Here is an 18,379-nt window from a genome sequence, read left to right on the forward strand (position 1 = left end):
GGCCACATCCGGCTTGCTGGAATGACACGCGTTGTTACGAATGGAACTGCGAGCCTCGAACGACTGGGTCACAGTGGAGACAACTCTCCACCGCGAATTGCGAGTTTCAGACGGCTGGGCTACAAGAGAGACAACTCTGCACCACGAACAGGGAGTCCCGAACGATTGAACCACATGGGAAACAACTCTGCATCGCGAACAGCGAGCCTCGGACGACTGGACCACAAAAGAAACAACTCTGCATCGCGAACAGCGAGTTTCAGACGACTGGGCGACAAGGGAGGCAACTAAGCGCCGCGACCAGCCAGCACCAGACGACTGGACCACGCGTGTACGACCTATTCACTATAATGACCAATGAAGTAAATTAAGTGCGTATATAGTAGATACAGAATTGACCAATGACATCTTCTACACACCGAGGTAAAAATTACACTCCGGCTACTGGTTTGGTTAGAATTTCGAGTTACGTCCCTTGAGACATGACGGCCTGTAGTGAATCAAGGCAACAACGTTAATTTTACCAGAGACCACATACCGACGGTACATGGTCTCTGGTTTTACCGAATATTTTTCCGGAATACGCATGCCAGACATTTGCTTTTGGATTGCGGATTGTGGATAAACTGAAAAATTTCACTAACAATGATGAAATTGAGTCTTCTGTCGCAAGGTGCTTTCAAGCTGAATGGACTTTCTTGAGCTTCTCTCTCAGAAGTCAACAACTGGGCAGCTGAAAATAGCGAAATTGAAATTCGTAAACCTACGGGAGAAGCGAGAGACAATGACTGACTCTGAACTTACAAAGGACCCTTGTGACGACTATTTCACCGACGACGTGTCTGTCATCAGTGACACAACACATGGAACAGATGATGTCACGTCGCCGTCAGCCTGGGCAGGACTGAAAGGGTAAGCTGCTAGTGTAAGGTAAACGCAAAGAAAAGGCAAGGAAATGCAAAACCAGTAGACGGAATAGCCTAGTCAGCATGCAGGGAGCATCACAGAATGGGTATCATAACTCTACATGTCTCAGTGTGTATCTACTGCATTTGTAAGTTACAAATGCAGTAGGCACACACTGAGACGTACAGCTCAGGACAGCTTATTACATTTAATGAATATTGGTGGTTTTTCTATCTATGAGAGTTTTTGTTAGGTTGAATTTGGGTGCTTGATATCAAAAACACATTCTGGAAGTAAACTATTATTTTCCGTTCACCAGTCAGACAAAACCCTTAAAAGTATTTTTGTTTAAAATCTACTAGTCTCGTCTAGGGTGATACCAGCAAATAGGATGAACCATTGGTGATTATCCATGTTCAAGATGTACGTGTCAAAGTTGTGTTGTTCAGCCTAATTTATTACAGACCAGCCTTACATATATTGCTTAAATATTGAGGAGTGAGGCATCAAACAACAAAGAATGAAAACTTATTAAGATGATTTGTTTCTAAGATATTCTTTATGGACTCTGGGAGTTCCAGCATAAATTTCCCAAAGACAAGTGACCCTACTATTATTTCTTTCAGTTTGATGAAATCTCCACCAAGGAAAAGCGAGTGCTTGCACAGCACCTCAAACAAAGGTAGGCAGTATGACATGCTCAGCAAGGGAAAACAGGTAATGAAGGTTAAACAAAGGTATTTAGTTGATTTTAGGGTATAAATGATATATATATATTCAGTATATGTGAAAAGTATAGTGAAAGTATAGATAGCACATTCCAGTGCTGGGTTGCCTCCCTTGAAGAGCAAGACCCGTTTATTTTGTGTTTAAACCAGAATGACCAGATTTTCCACATGATTAATTATGGTGAGGGAATGAGTTTAATTTCACCCTGCTTTTGCAATATCCCAGCAATATCAGATGTGGGACACCAGACATGGGCTTAACAATTAGCACCCATGTGGGGAAATCAAACCCAGGTCTTCAGTGTGACAAGTTAATGTTTTAACTGCTAGGCTGCCCCTTCTTTTCTCATAGAGCATAGGTAGTACAGCCAGATGCTGGGTTGCCTCCCATAAATGTTGCAAGATCCACTGAAAATATTTTAAACCAAATGAACCAACCTACTAGCTGTCTCAGAAAATGGATAGCACATATTCCGTTAAAAAGGGAATGTTGATCATCTGTCAGGTAGTTTTATTACATAATTATTTTGTTATTTGCAGATTTCAAAATGATTCTTTGTTATTTCAAGAAAATTCATGATGAATAAATACACAGTTTAAGAACTTGACAAAACATTCTTTAGACCTGTAAAGAAGCATTGTTAAAGATATAAATGAAAGAGGCTATTTATTCTCATCTGATCAATGTCCTACATTATCAGAAGAACCTAAGTCTTGCTGCTGTACCAGTTAAATCTTCACCTTGTTGTATTATGCATTTATTTTATTAATCTATTTACAAAAACAAATTGACTAAAACTTCAAAGATGAAGGTGATAATCTCAACTCTTTCCATCTGCCATTGTTCCTCAGAATCTCTAAAATCTTGAAACAAAGAGTTTTGTTATGTCAGAGCAAGACAAAATCATTTTGATCACTCCCTGCACTCTGTCTTTATCATCATCATCATCATCATCATCATCATCATCATCATCATTATGTATGCTTCGTGTGATATGTTTTTGTGTCCTTCTCTGCAGGAGATTGCTCACCAATTATTCCAAGTCAAAACAGAACTCAAAACTTGGTAAGTTATTGCTATATATGTCTGTGCAATGTAATCCATGTAACAGATGTTCATTTACAGAGGGAAGACTGTATTGTTCAGTCTTAATTTGATATGGCGCTTCAAAATATTACCTGCTGGCTTACTGTATTGAAACTTAATTGTATTTTCTGTTGTCTTTACCTCCTTAAATATCTACTGTTCATACTCCCAGAGAGAGACAGTCATAATACAGTTCATTAAGGCTCCTCAACACACTCATAACTAAGTTTGGAGGTAAAGTGGAATTGCTTTTTCATGTGAGTCGAAGCATTTATGTTGTTCTGTTATTTCTAGAAAATGATATCATTTTTTTTGTATCCTTGGCAACAAACTGGGCTTAGACGCAGATTTGTGCATCACTCATTTCAAGAACATTAAACTGACAAAGTTTAATATTTTATCATGAAGCTGCGCAAATGCATTGAGTGCCTGCTTAACTGGTGAATATGGCTCTTTCTATGGCAACAAGTTCAACTTCATCCAAATACAGGTTGCAAAAGTATAACTTGAAAGTCAGAGGGTAGTTTCTATGTTATATGTAATAAAATCTTTTTTCATTCTTTTTCATGTATAGTGGCCAGCAACAGGGACAAATTTTCGCAGAAACTTTTGATGTTAAATGACAGAATTTTTGCATGCTTATCTAAAATGTACTTGTCTAGACAAGTTCTGATATTGATAAGGTTGTTTTGTTGCCATTATTAAAAAAGACATATGACAACATTGATGGTTCCAGAAGGGTAGGGGTGACATCATGTCTGTATAATGTAGACTTTAAAGTTGAAATGTATGGAAAGCATGTGAGGCAAGCAGTCTTAGGTCATGTGGCTGTTGAACCATGGTAACCAGATTAATATTTTCATGTCAGAAATTCGATAGACACACTGTAATAATACATGTTTGCAAAGGTCTTGGCTTATATTTTAGGTTTTTTCTATTTTACCTCTTTGGCTGGATTTGGTACAACACTTTAAATTTGATTCATGCTTCACTCTTGAAACAGTGTTTTTGTATAGTTTGAAAAATTTGAAGTCATGTTGAAAATTTGTATCTTTTTGAAAGATTACATACTTTATTTCAATAATGCTCAGTGTATATCAATATTCAATACAGATCACTTTTAAGGATTGGAACATGTCAACATATTCTCTTACAAAAAAGTAGGGGTTAATGAACTTTCAATTTTGATAGGAAGTGTAAATGTTAACAAACATTTCAAGGACCGACATTTTATGAACGCAGCACCATTTCCCACTATTACCACCCCTAAAAATAAGGCAGTATGCATTGTGCAAGTGCACAACGCAGTAGCCCCACACATGCATGGGGTCCCGTTCTTGACTTTGATGTTTTTTCAAGAAGGTCTAGAAATCACTTAGAACATTACATCTTGCTTCACACATTTGTTAGTGTTTGTTTCCAGTCGTTTGTTTTACAATGAAAATCATAGACATGCAAATTACATGCCATACACCAATCATCTTTCAAAACCAACAACATTCCAAATAACTTTGGTTGTAAGGAAGTGCAAATGGTCATGTACTCTCAAAACATTCAGTAATATCATCTCAACATTGACTGACTCTGATAAATCTCCCATATACTTTTAGTCGTAAATAAAAAAAAATGAAGATCCCCAACTTTTTTTAAGAGTATATTTTCAAAAGTCCAAAGGCAAGTGTTTAACCAATATTTTGTCAATGCAGGAGAGTAACCAAATTTTCAATACTGAAACAATGCCCTGTGCCTGCCAGGTGTATTTTCTATGGATCATGCAAAATAAGTTTTCACTCAGCTAATACCTTTCAGAATGGGGATGTTGAGCAAGATGACGGTATGTCTGATGTTGAGTCTGTGAAGTCCACATCACTGCTCACTGTCAAGGGAATGCTCTCAAGACCAAGGGACACAAGTCCACTCACATACAATGAAGATAGTAACCACAGAGTTAAGTCCCTTGTTCTTTCCAAGTCTGATGAGACAAACCAGCCATTCAGTCGAGACAAAAAAGAACATATTACATATACTGATGAACAGTTTCATTCCTTCAGCATTCCAACAAAATCTCTTGAACACTCAAAGCAGAAAGCCCCAAAAGCTCATTACTCTCAGATATTGGATGAGATCTTTGGAAGCAAAACAACTCTGCCACAGAGTGGACACAACATTCCACCTGCAAAAGATTTTGAAAGGAAAGGTCACTCCGTATCAACACAGCATAGTTCAACTGAGTGTTTAGAAATCAGTGTGTCTGAAAAAAAGAATTCTGTGTCTGCTTCAAGTTCTCAGCTTTCTGATTTACTTTTGAGTGAGAAATGTGCGAAACCATCACCTCAACAGTCTCAGATGACTTTGAAGGAGCTGACTGCTCATGATAGCCTTGTGTCTCTGCCAACATGGGAGAACCTGTATACCAATGAACAATCGGTATCTCAGTTGACACAGGAGCAATTGTCTTTCCAACAACCCCCAAAGTCTCAAGTGAATGAAGTTGGCCTCTCAAACCACCTGGAACCTATGTCGAAGGTGACTATGGGGAGTCTTTCTGTGAATCAACATCCAATATCCAAGCTGCCACAGGTCAACCTGTCCACCCATCAACAGCCAGTATCTCAACAGTCTCAGGAGGAACTATCTACTCAACTACTAGACTTCATTGTGGAGTTCACCCAAGAGTCCAGTGCATCATCTGGTATGGGTCCATCAGGATCTGGTCCGGAAAGGTTGCTGGAATCCCTCCCGAAAGACCAACATATCTTTTCTCCCTATGAACCAGTACTTAAAACTGAAAGTTCTGAGAAAGTGCTTCTCCTAAATAAAGAAACTTCAACCAAATCTGTAAAAGTAGCAGATGATCAAAATAATGGTCCAGAAATAGAAAAATGCTTACAAGACAAACAATTAGATGCAAGATCCAAAAATGGAAAGCAAAACCTAACTAAATTTGACCCTCCTATGTTGAGTCAGAAGGATGCAAAGAGTGGACCTCTTACCTCTAATCCTGACTGTGACCTTGCCAAGATGGAATCAGTTCCTTGGTCATCCTCAAAGTCAACCCAAGGACTGCAGACCATAACACCTGATAAATCACAGTTTTCAGCAAACAAATTCGGGGATCTTCACAAGCAATCTTCTTCGGGAACAGGGGGAGACAAGAGGGTATTATATAAGTTCTAGCTCTAGAGTGATGGGGCCATGTTGAAGTGTCACAAAACTAACACATAACCTAACTGAGTAACATTTGCCCCAAGACATATGATATATTGTTCTAGGAATTCCTAAAGAGGCCAAGCAATTTTTTATAAGGACATTGTGAAAAAAATCTAATTATTTTCTGAAACATTTCAAACTTTTAAATTTCAAGATTGTCAGGAATGTAATTGTCTTATTTACTGACATATTATCTTGACTTCAAGGACAATGACCTTGGCATGTTTTGACCTAATTTCAGTTGACTGCATCAGCCAATGAAAAGGAAACCTTGATTAATTTGATGGCAAGATATGAAGCCATGGAAAGAACTCTTCAAGACATACCAGATAAATCTAGATTCTGTGAGTTGAAATAATCTTCAGTTTCAGTTAGTATTTAACTAAGTACCCATCCTTGTCATGAAAGATGACTGACATTTGGGTCAAATGTTACACTGTGATGTGTCTTTGTGTGTTGCTATTGATCATGGATTTAAACCACTGGTTAACTTCATCCAAAATCCTCAGTACTGTAGATGCGGCTAGATCATTACCCACTGATGGGTAAATCATAACTTACCACTGTGGTCCATTCAGTCTTTAACACCAATTTGCTATGATTGAGAGTTTGCATGCGTGATTCATCATGACAATGTTTTGTTTATTACCCATCCTTTGTCCAAAGTAGTAAGCATAATGAACCAAATGAACCTGCATCACACCCACTGATATAATGGAAATAATTTTTAAAGCATTGTTAAAATTCACACACTTGATGTTGACCGTGACCGAATGTGTTGCAAAAACAGGCACAGTACTGATTAACCCAGAAACATAATTCAGGCCGACAAGGATTTGAACCATGATCTTTGGTCCCTAGAATATGCAAGGGATCCAACTCTGCAAAGCAAGTTGCAGCATCTGAGACAAATGGACAGATAGCCCATGCCTTTGCTCCCCAGCCAATATTAAACAAACCATAAGGTTCATCTCTTTCTCCTCTGTCCCATCCTCGATATCTCCAGGGTATACGTTCCGAAAAGTCTCCACTATACCCTGGATGCATCTATGGCTCTTGGCTGGCTTTTTATCCAGTCAGGTGTATACGTTGGGAAGTTGAGCGAACCAATTACAACTCACTTTCGCTTTTTAAATATCTAACCGATTAAACTTGGCAAGCAAACCATGCAGAGGCTCTCTGAAAGAGGTCGATGGAGTTCTTGCATATGTTTTTATAAAGTTTCTGACCTATAAATTTGTCTGTATGATTTCAACAAATTGTGAGTCACATGGTGAGCAGTTGCGACCGCTACCTTTGTTGACATTGGCAAGCTCGGTTATAACGGCGGCCTAGCTGATTGGCTACTGTGAGAATGCGGAGCCAGCAAAGGGAGGTAATAACGTTATCAGTCCGAGCTGTAGATGTGTCCAGGGTATAGTGGAGACTTATCGGAACATATACCCTGGAGATAACGAGGATGCCTCTGTCCTTCTAAGACAGGTTTATTTAATATGGTGATTCAATCTTAACTCAATCACTTTTCCAATGAACTGGGGTCTTCAATACTTGGACCATGCCCAAAAATATAATATCAAAAGCCTAATTTGATATTTTGTGTTTGTTTTGTCAAATTGTGTGTGACTCCTGTCAAAATAATTGTTCAGAAATAATTACTTTGGAAATAAAAATACACCAAAGTCAGTGCAAAGTATATATCATACCCATAGTCTTGCTTATTCACTATATCCTGCAACGTATTTGCATTCAGTCCCATACTCACATACTGCTGTGCAGATTACAAACTGGAAAACCTGTGCTATACTGTCTTGAGGAGTGTGTGAAATAGTTTCCAAATTGTGCTAGCCAGTCAGACTCGCAAAACTTGAAAGTTTCTAACCAATAAAATAATTCACTGGACCAAAATACGAATGTAGAAAAAGATTACAAAAATAGATGAGCATAAGATATTGTCAGTAGTGTTGGGAATTGGAAATGAAATCCACTTTTGATTATCAGAGGACTTGTGGTGAACGATTATTGATTATAATTGAAATATGTACATTTTTACTGCAATCACCAATTTTAAGTGTTTTTCCTCGTTTTTTTTTTAATTAATGTATTTTTTATTTTAAAAAATAATACTGTCATGCAAGAAAGAAAGACACTGGAGCTAAAATTAAACAATCAAAGTGGATAAAATTGTACAATGAGCATAGCTTTATGGTGTTGAGTGCATGTTTGTTCATGAATATACATCACGTTAAATGGTTAATGTACTTAATTCTAGTATGTTATTCAAAAACAAAATTCTGAAATTCTAATCAAAAATGTTTTTTTACAATCGATAATTATTTTCAATCCCAATTATCAATCATTGGAACACTACTAATTGTTGCCATGACACAGGTTTTATAATTAAGCTGGTAATATGATGAACATTTTTATCATGTCATAATTCTGTGCGATTTGAAAGTGTATTTTAAATTAGGAACTTGGAGAGAATGATATATTTACAAAATAGTGCTATAAAAATTCACTAGCCAGTGAATTTACTGGTCTAACTGGATTTTTACTGGCCATGGGCTAGCGGACAATTTTGCATATTGCATAAGATGCAAGTTATTAATGTGAAACTAAGTGACATGGTTGATTGTATGTCATCACACAAGATCGGTGGGATATCATAAATCATTGGTATGTCTCGTCAAGACTTCATCATTGTTTTCAGGATAAAACGCAAATTGGTTATTGCAACCGTGTGTGAGTGAGTGAGTTTAGTTTTATGTCACACTCAGCAATATTCCAGCCATATGGCGGCAGTCTATAGATAATCGAGTCTGGACCAGATAATGCTCATCAACAACATGAGCATTGATCTGTGCAATTGGGAACCGATGACATGTGTCAACCAAGTCAGCGAGCCTGACCACCCGATCCCGTTAGTCGCCTCTTACGACAAGCGAGGTAGGCTTTTATTGCAAGCATAGGTCGCTAAAGGCCTATTCTACCCCGTGACCTTCATGGGTCTTATTGCAACTGCCACTTGCCTTGAACATCATAAACTAACACTGAACACTTATGTATGCACAGTGGACATTTGACAGAACTGAAAGAAATACAAATGAATAGGAGTCACTGGTTTCTGTGATCCAGACTCGATGGTTATTATCAGCCATGATATTCCTCATTGTTGATAATCCAACTAACATCTGTCATACAACTCTATACGAAACTAAAAACTGAACATTTATATGTTCACAGTGGTGATATCAACAGAACTGAAACAAATACAAGGAGTAGTAGCTCAGCTAAATGTGCAGCACAAGACTGAGAGAGGAAGGCTGTCTGTGAGGATGGGCGTGAAGGATCTGTCCAAGTCCAGCAAGAAGGAGTTGAAGGAGGATATGCAGGAGCTGGGAGACAGACAAAAACACCTGCTGCAGGTGGTGCACAGACATAAACAGATCAACTTCAGACTAAAGCAGGTGCTTGCATGTATGGGTACAACTGAAACTGGCAGAGAATCTAGCAAAGACACACATGAAGAGGTGAAAACATTTCCTCCATCAAGACTAGCAGCAGAAGTGTTGACAGTACAAGAAGTAACTGACAGCAGCTGTAGAAGTCCACTTATAGGAGAACCTTCAGTCTCTAGAACTTACAAACCTGACATTGTCAACAGATTTCATGACATCACTTCAGCTGAAAATGGATCTGCTTCGTGTGAGATTAGTTTTCAAAAAGATAATGCACCAAAGGTGTTCCAGAAGGATCAAAATGGTGTTTTCAAAATGTATGGGGCTACAGAGGCTAAAACAAGCAGTATGACAGACTATGAGGACGGGAAGAAGGAATGTTTTGATAATGATGTGGATGTTATAAATCAGTACTACAGAGAAGATATGGAACAGACACAAAAGATTGACATTAGTGATAGCATTCTGATTTCTAAATCAAATCCAACTTGTGTTGAAGATAACAGTGTTATCACAGCCACCAATAGTGAGTTGCTGGCTACAGCAAATAATTGTCATGTTCCATGTCCACAGATCAAGAAGACAGAATTTTGTGTGAAAAGTGTTCATAGTGCTGGGGCTGTGGCTTCACAGATGAGTGGGATAGAAGACAGTCAGCAAGACTTGTTCAGCCAGGGTTCCTCAGAACAGGTGGAGGACAGGAGAATGGTTGAAGAGATAATTGCAACACAGGCACTGAGCCATGAGACTGACTGCCCAGACAGTGACATTAGACATGTAGATGGCAGGGTAAGGCAGGGTCAAGAAGAATGGATGTGGACAGAAGGGGGAACTGACCAGAGGGGACTGAAGAAGGGAGAGGAAGGGGATGCGATGGATAGAGGAGTTGAGCAGAGGACAGACAGTCAGGTTGAGGCATTGGTGGACAGAGAGGTTGTCAGAAGGATGGGAAGTGAAGGTGAGGGACAGATGATCGGTGGGTGTAAGGGAAAGATGGACAGTGGAGTGGAAGGAAGGATGGACAGAGGGGTTGGTGGAGGGATGGACAAACAGGCAAATAGAAAGACAGACAGTGATTTTGAAGAGAGGACAAGAGCAGAAACTCACAAAAGGATAGGCAAAAAGGTTTCTAGGCGAATCAAGACACAAAATAATCAAAGCATTGCCATACATAGTTATGACAACACTACAGGGCAAGGTGGTGTGCCAGTTAACATACAAAAGGATGACAAACTGAACAAGACAAAAGGTGCCGATGTTCGTGAAAAGAAGTGGAATACTTCTGCTCCTGTTAACCAAATGAAGAGAAAGGCTGAGGACTCTAATGCACTTAGTTTTGAAGGTCAAAGTGAATGTGAAACAAAGAAGATCAAGATAAGTTCTGCAGAACAGCTTGTAAAGTCAGCAGAAGGTGACCAGGCTCCATGCAAGCCAGGAATCAGTCAGTCAAAGTCTGATAAAACAAATGCTGAAGTGATGGAGAGAGCTACTAGTCATCAGAAAGCGCTGTCATTAGGCTGCCGAAACTTGGAGAGAGGATCTATCCCATCAAAGATTGCAACTGACAAGAAAAAAGGCTTTGTGCTATCTGTCAAAAAGACTTACAATAAGGAGGCTGATGAGTCTTTCATACCCATCAGTCTGAAGAGCAAGGATGGTAGTTTGAACAAACCACAGGCAAACATCCCAGAAAACAGAAATGGTAGCAATGTCAATACAGCAGGACCACCTGTAGGAGCTGAAGGGAATACAAATATCTCTATGTCCTCTTCAAAGGAAAGGTCCCTTTTTTCCGCTCAGAAGGAAATGACTTGTCTGTCACCTCCAGAACAAGAGACAGAAAAGATTAAAGACATGTCTTTGATGTCACCTCATCATCCTCATCCACTGAGGGATATCGCAACTCCTCAAAAACTACAATCTGAAAAATTTTCTGTATCTACGTTCCTGTCACATGGGTCAACTGAGGCTAAGGAACTGAAGCGGAGGATGGCGGAGACTGATACCAGGGAGAAACAATCAAGGAAACATGATATCTTGCTGCAGAAAGAGGTTCCCAGTGATTACAATGCTATACCAGTTGGAAGAATAGAAGACATTCAAGTCGGGGATGAGGATGAGGGTAGATGTTTGAAAAAAACACATTCAGTCATTCCAGAAAGTAAAAATGTCAACAATGGCAATACAACAGGACATGTACATAGGCAGACTTTGAGTAACCATGACAACTGTGGCACACTTTCATCAGCTGTAGGAGCTGAAGGGAGTGAAAACATTTCAGTGTCTTCTTCAAATATCAGGTCTGTTTGTTCCAACCAGAAGGTAATGATTTGTCTGTCATCTCCAGATCAAGGCACAGAAAAAGTTAAAGACATGTCTTTGGTGTCTCCTTCTTATCCTCATCCATTGAAGAATATGACAACTCCTCAGAATCTGCAGTCTGAAAACTTGCCTGCCTCCAAGTTCCTGTCACCTGGGTCAACTGTTGCCAGTAGCGATGTGTTCCCTGTGTCCTGTCGGGAACTGGTGCGGAGGATGTCAGAGAGAGATGCAAAGGAGAAACAATCAAGGAAGGACAATATCTCACTGCAGAAAGAGGCTCCCAGTCATTACATTGCTATACCAGTTGGAAGGATAGAAGACTTCTGTGAAGACAATAAAGTCAAGGATGTTGATGATGTGAACACCCAGACTTCAATGTTTGTGCAGGTATGTTGCTGTATGCTGAATGTTGTGGAGGGTCTATGGGATAGCCCACTGATTAAAGCTTGTCTCTTTCCATGCCACTTTGTTTACAGTGTATTTGAAAAATGTCTTGTATATTTCCCATCATTTCTGTCTGAATGATAAATCTAATAATCTATGTCTGTCAGACATGTAAATATAATCCTGAAGGAAAACCAAGTTCTATGGATAGTCAACTTCTTTATTGCAGCGAGTGCAACATTCCAGTGTTGGTACTAACACTTTTATATTCACTTGCTTGATAACAGTATTAGTGTCTACACCTAAATGTTGCACTCATTGCAAAAAAGAAGTCGACTATCTATACAACTTGGTTTTCCTTCACTTTTACAACTTCAAAATACCTCTCAAGCAAATATAATCCTGTTTCAGCCCCAAGTCAGCACTGTTCCAAAACCTGTTGCCACATCCAAGATGGCTGACCTCATAACCCTGGTTGAGAAAGGGGTGCTGACTCCTGGCAAGGATGTCTTGTCAGTCAGAGCAAAGGTGAGGTTGTGTCATCCTGTTTCGCTTAACACCACACTCAGCGATCTCACAACTATATCAAGCTGTGAGTCATTTGATTGTCTGGTTCAGTGTCAAGTATTTTCAGACTGCTATCCTAGAGCTGAAATTTGCTGAAAGTAATCAGTGTTTGCACTTGACATAAAAATTCAAGAGTCATTATGACTCCCTGGTGTCATGAGAGGGAGTCATTGACATGTTTTGGAGCATCAACATGATTTTATTATCTGAACAAAGGTCCAGTAGCATTGTGTCAACAATGATGTAAGCTTCTAAATTCATTGCATATTAGAGATAATTTAGTTGTAGATACACAGGTTTTCATTGTCAAGGCAAACACTGGTGGTGTTAAACAAAACCCCAAGAAAAAACAAGCCCAAGGAAACCTAAAGTTGTCAAAGAGTCTGTAGAAACTGTATTGCATTTGTAATTCGTCTAAATCAGATACTCTCAACAGTGATATGTATACTATTCTCCTCAGGGCAAAGTGTTTCGAGCTGGTTTGAGTAGTGAGGGTCACATCATTGGTTCTGGAGGGCAGATATTCCGCACACCCAAATCTTGGTGTCAGGCACTGAGTGGAGCTGCCACAGTTAAGACGTTGCAGTCTTTCGATATGGTGAGTCACTAGGCTGCAATCTTACAACAGGGTGAGTCACCTGGATGCAGTTCTAAAAGAATGTTTTGAATACATTTATGCCTTTGTTATGAGTGATGCAGCAACATAATCAGGCTGCCCAAATTAAAACTAGTGGTTGATAATGTGACTTGAAATCTTGGAACAAATTAATCAGAGTGGTAGACATTCCTTACAAAGAATTACTCTGGAGAACTTAGGTATGAGTACATATTGGTACATTTTCAGGTTCTTTACCAGGGGGAGCCATTGTCATCATTTGTAGTTAGAGAGAGTCCAGAATCTTCAGGTAATTTTCCAATATCTCTCCCAAGGCCTGTTGCATTTGAGGCATTTGGTTAGCTTTGTGGCTAAAGAAGCCACTTGTCAAGACCTGGGTTTGATTCCCCACATGGGTACAATATGTGAAGCCCATTTTAGGAGGCCCTCTGCTGTGATATTGCGGAAGATTGCTGAAAGAGTCATTAAACCCAACTTACTCACTTGCCCATCAACTGGACATGATACACCCTTGTGTTTTAAATGGACAAGATGCATCCTGAATAGCTCTCAGTGCAACATCCCAAATACAGCAAATGAGTTAGAATAAAACTTAAACACAGTAATTAATGTAATTCAGTTGAAATTTTCTCACTGATGTTAATTCTGATGTTTTTGTTACAGGCGCTAAAACAAAGTCTCAAGGAAAAACTGTTGGATCATCCATTAGCAGGTGCAATGTATCTAGAATTATGCCTAAGCCCAGAAGGGAGGGGAGACATTTTGTAATAGTTTTAGGTTCAGTTCCCACCGGCAATAGTTTGGACATCATCAATGCCTTTCAAATAGTACGCCAAGATACACCTAAAAAATGTACATGTTTCTCAATGAATTATCCTCAACTTATCTCTTGCTTTTGAAATTTGGTTGCCATTGAAACAATTTTAAGTTGACCTGAAATAAGTGTAAGGTATAATCCCTTGTCACAACTTATAAAATGTGCTGCATATTTCAGCAAACTTGACATGAAATGGGTAGTGGATTTCCATAGCCTAGTGGCTAAACCGTTGGCTCATCACACCGAAGACCTGGGTTCTATATCCTACATGAGTACAGTGTGGTGTAGAAAACACTCACTCACTCACTCCCTGCAGCCAAGCAAATGTTTGCATACCAAACGTTCAGTTCAACTGGGTTGCTAAATCTGTCCCTTTTTACTGCTTTGAAAGATTTATAAATTGTTGGGGTTTTTTTTGTCATTTTTCTGGGGAAACAATTGGGACTAAATTTCAAATATCCATTGATTTTGTGTCACGGCCACAATTCTCAAACTTTTGAATATTTTTCATTTATACATGTCTAATAAGCACAAGGTTATTTTTACATTTTGCTTTTGCATATTTTATAAATTATATTTTTATACTTTTATTCTTTTCTTGTATCTTCATGGAAATTATGTGGCATTTAAACATGAAGCTTCTGCACTTCTGCACAATTTCGGTACTGGGCTGTACATGTTGAAATGATAATTTGTCCCATCTTCCATCTTACTGATAAATTACCTTGGCTGCCATAAATAAACCATTCATGCAATACAGCATTTGGGAAGGGCCATCATTTGACAAAGGTGAGTGAGTGAGGATAGTTTGAGCTGCTTTTAGCAATATTCCATTAATATTATGGTTGGGAACACCAGACATTAGTCCATGTCTGGAATCAAACCCGTGTATTTGGCGGGACGGGTGAAAACTGTAACCACTCAGTTACACAACTACTCCATTTTGACAAATGATGACTGTTAGTTCATAGCACAGTTTGATGTTTAGCTCATTAACTCACTAACTTTCAGATCACTGAAGACGGCAAACAAATCAACAAGTCTACCAAGACAGTCTTCTAACATTTCTTCAACAACCACTGCAGCTAACAAGGTTCGAAACAAGTCACTCACTGACTCAGTTACAAAATCTCTTTCCAATCGAACAGGAACAGGTCCCACAAAGACATTCTCCACATCTACAGCAAACAAGCAAACTGGCATCCCTTTTCCAGTTCCACCAAATAAGAACTCTGTTGCCAACAGAGATTTGGTTGCTAAACGTAACAAAGAAACCAGTGCATCTGGGTCATCTGAGTTGATGGGAGTTTTGAACAAATGTACCATACAGCTGATAGATGATGCAGAGATTATCCACTGTCCAGAGATCGATAGTACTTTCTGGATGGCTGATTTTAAAGACATCCGAATGTCAGACAGTTTGTGGGATTCTGTTGATTGTTGGAATTAAACATTAACTGATGGTAGTTATTTTATTTCAATCAATTAATTGTTTTCAATGTTCATGCTAGGAAGTTTCCAGAATTATATAATTAATAAAATAATCCAGCATTTAATGTAATATTCCAAGATTAAAAGCTTTTAGGGCAGTGAAATGTATTTGTGTCTTACAAGAATAAAGAATGTCTTTATAGCATTTCACTCATCATCTTTAGTGAGTAAAATTGAAAGTTTTAAGTAATATAATGACTGGATTAAAACTTTCATTGAACTGTCCCAACAAATTTACTGACACAAACACCCATCAACCCTCAGATCAACCCGTTCATATAAACACTCACTCCAACCTCTCGTACGCCTTGTAAGTCACGCACTCACTCATAACAGCCACCCCAAACTCACAAACATACTGCCACTCCAACCCACCCCCAGACCAACCCCTTCATTCACCCATCAACTTATTCATTCACTCATTTCAACCTCCCACTAGCCTACTTTGTCAGTCATGCAGACACTCATAAAAAACACATCACAGACAAATTTATTGACACTCCAAACCACCCTCCCTCAGACCAACCCATTCATAAACCCACACACACTCTCACTCACTCACAAAAATCCTGGAGTACGTGGCAATAAATGTAACATCCTCCCAGCTCGTTGTAGCACATCAGATCTCTCTTAGTGTCATTTATTTTTATAAATCTCCAATCAAAGCAAAAACCAGCATAGTTTCCATGTTAAAGTGGCATAAACCATAGTCCAGTGGTACAATTCAAACAGACCAAGTCTTTTTGTACTGCATGGACCCACCAAATGTTTTGTTGAATGGAATATTAAACATACAACCTGATATTGTGAGTCTTGATTCAGCAAATTTTATTAACCAAGTGTGGCCTTTGACAATTACAAATCATACGAAGTAAGCATAATTAAGTTGTAAAATATCAACTATTTTGTCCAGAAAGTGTTAGAAGGCATACATTTCTGTGTTCCAAACTTCATTGCAACAGTTTCCTAATTTACATATGTTTTTAATATGAACTGCTAGAAAGGCATTCTAGAAGTCACAATAAACTTCTTTATTGTATAACAAAGAAGTTGATCTAGTCTTTAAAGGGCATTTAAAAGTGAAATACATAAGAATGAAGATCATCCATAAAGACTTGTCATCCCTTATTTAATCTGCCTGTGGAAGATTTCTAAAAGTACTGGGTGTGGTGATAACACAATCGCCACACGCATAATTATCGTATTTATTTCATCAGGCCAGATCAATTTCATCTCTTGTTTCACAGATGTTGGTTGTCAGGAAACCTAAAAAGAGGAAAGGAATCATTTTTATAAATGTCCAATCAAAGCAAAAATCAACATAGTTTCCATGTTAATTCTTTTGGTTTGTTTATTCAGCTAAAATAATTTGAGTGAGTTCATGTTTCACACTGATTTCAAGAGTATTTCACTTATATCATATCAAAATTATGTTTTTATTTTTTGAGTGGGAAATTTTTTTTTCTTATTCTTGAAAAAATATTACCAATGGGTCCATAAAATAAGAAATAAAATTGGTCTGGTCTCATTAAAATATGAGACATTATATTAAAACAACACTTTTGAACACAAGCCTAGGACCATAAAATCAGAACCACAGCACCATAAGGAAGTGACTATGGATGTCAGCGTCAACAGAATGTGGAACACAATGTTAAGGAGTATATCCTTACTCCTTGTAAATGCCATTCAAAGACCTCACTGCACTCTAATCCAACTTTGATAAGAGGTCAAATTCAAAACGTGCTAGTGAGTTTGATTACAAATGCTTGATAAGAGGTCATTTGTAACTTATGGCTAGGGGGTGATGATGATTTTTAGGAGAAGCATGTACAATGTGAATGACCCCTCCTAATCTATATGTGCACAATAAATGACTGCCCCTATTATATCCATACAAAATTGATGTCCATCATCATCATCATCATATTGCACACATGTACGCCCACACACACCAGCCATAAAGTATGAACGATCTCTAAAACTAATTTGAAGTCATATCAAAGTATAACTGGGTAATGTGGAGAAAGACAAATAATGTTTGGCCATGGAAATACACTACTTTAAAATAACCCACAAAACAGGCATGGTACTGACAAACTGACACCAACTCCTCAGTCGTTGATACCAGGTTATCTGACATGTTTCTACCACAATATACATGACATGTGAAAATAATTTTTGTGTATCATGGAAAGACATAGATATTCAATCAACAAGGGAATCATGATGGCAAACTTGGAAACGTACTCCTCCACCGTTCATAGGTGTGATCAGTTACGTCATCATATTTCAATATGCACAACATAGGATAATATGTTGTTGTGTAGCATGGAATGAGTGAGTATGATTGTATACCACTTTTATCAATATTAGAAGCAATATCACAGTCAGGGACACCAGAAATAGGCTTTACACAGTGTACCCTTGTGGGGAAGCCCATTTCTGATGTTCCCTTACTTAATATTGCTAAAAGTTACGTAAAACCCTTCACTCTCACTCAAACTCACAATAAATCATTTCTGACATGCAAATGGATTGAACTGCACAGGAACTGCAGATACTGTGATGATTGGATGGCGATAACTTATATACATCTCATTAACCTGGATCTCAATTATCTGAACCTTCCAAAACACAAAGTGAGCGAGTGCCGCATTTATGGAATCAAGTAATCATGTCCTAAGTATACCCTTTGACCTGAAACTTTCCTCAATCTGTATACAGCAATGCTTCAACATTAACTTCACAAATACCTGACCCCAATAAAAAAGTGACTCTGGTAAAATGAAA

The 18,379-nt window shown here is 38.5% G+C and overlaps 1 protein-coding gene across 1 annotated transcript; it reads left to right on the plus strand.

Annotated features, from left to right (window-relative positions):
* Positions 1-468: 468 nt before the first annotated feature.
* LOC137274384 (serine-rich adhesin for platelets-like) lies at positions 469-15,545 on the plus strand. The gene is made up of 11 exons (XM_067807545.1): positions 469-912; positions 1,533-1,588; positions 2,654-2,700; positions 4,531-5,880; positions 6,173-6,275; positions 9,175-12,098; positions 12,507-12,623; positions 13,123-13,260; positions 13,507-13,580; positions 13,940-13,990; positions 15,107-15,545. Exons 1-11 carry the CDS (start codon positions 689-691, stop codon positions 15,543-15,545), a joined length of 5,523 nt encoding a protein of 1,840 aa, XP_067663646.1. The 5' UTR covers positions 469-688.
* The last annotated feature ends 2,834 nt before the right edge of the window (positions 15,546-18,379 follow it).

The sequence above is a fragment of the Haliotis asinina genome, chromosome 1 (assembly GCF_037392515.1).
Source record: "Haliotis asinina isolate JCU_RB_2024 chromosome 1, JCU_Hal_asi_v2, whole genome shotgun sequence".
NCBI classification, from domain to species: domain Eukaryota; kingdom Metazoa; phylum Mollusca; class Gastropoda; order Lepetellida; family Haliotidae; genus Haliotis; species Haliotis asinina.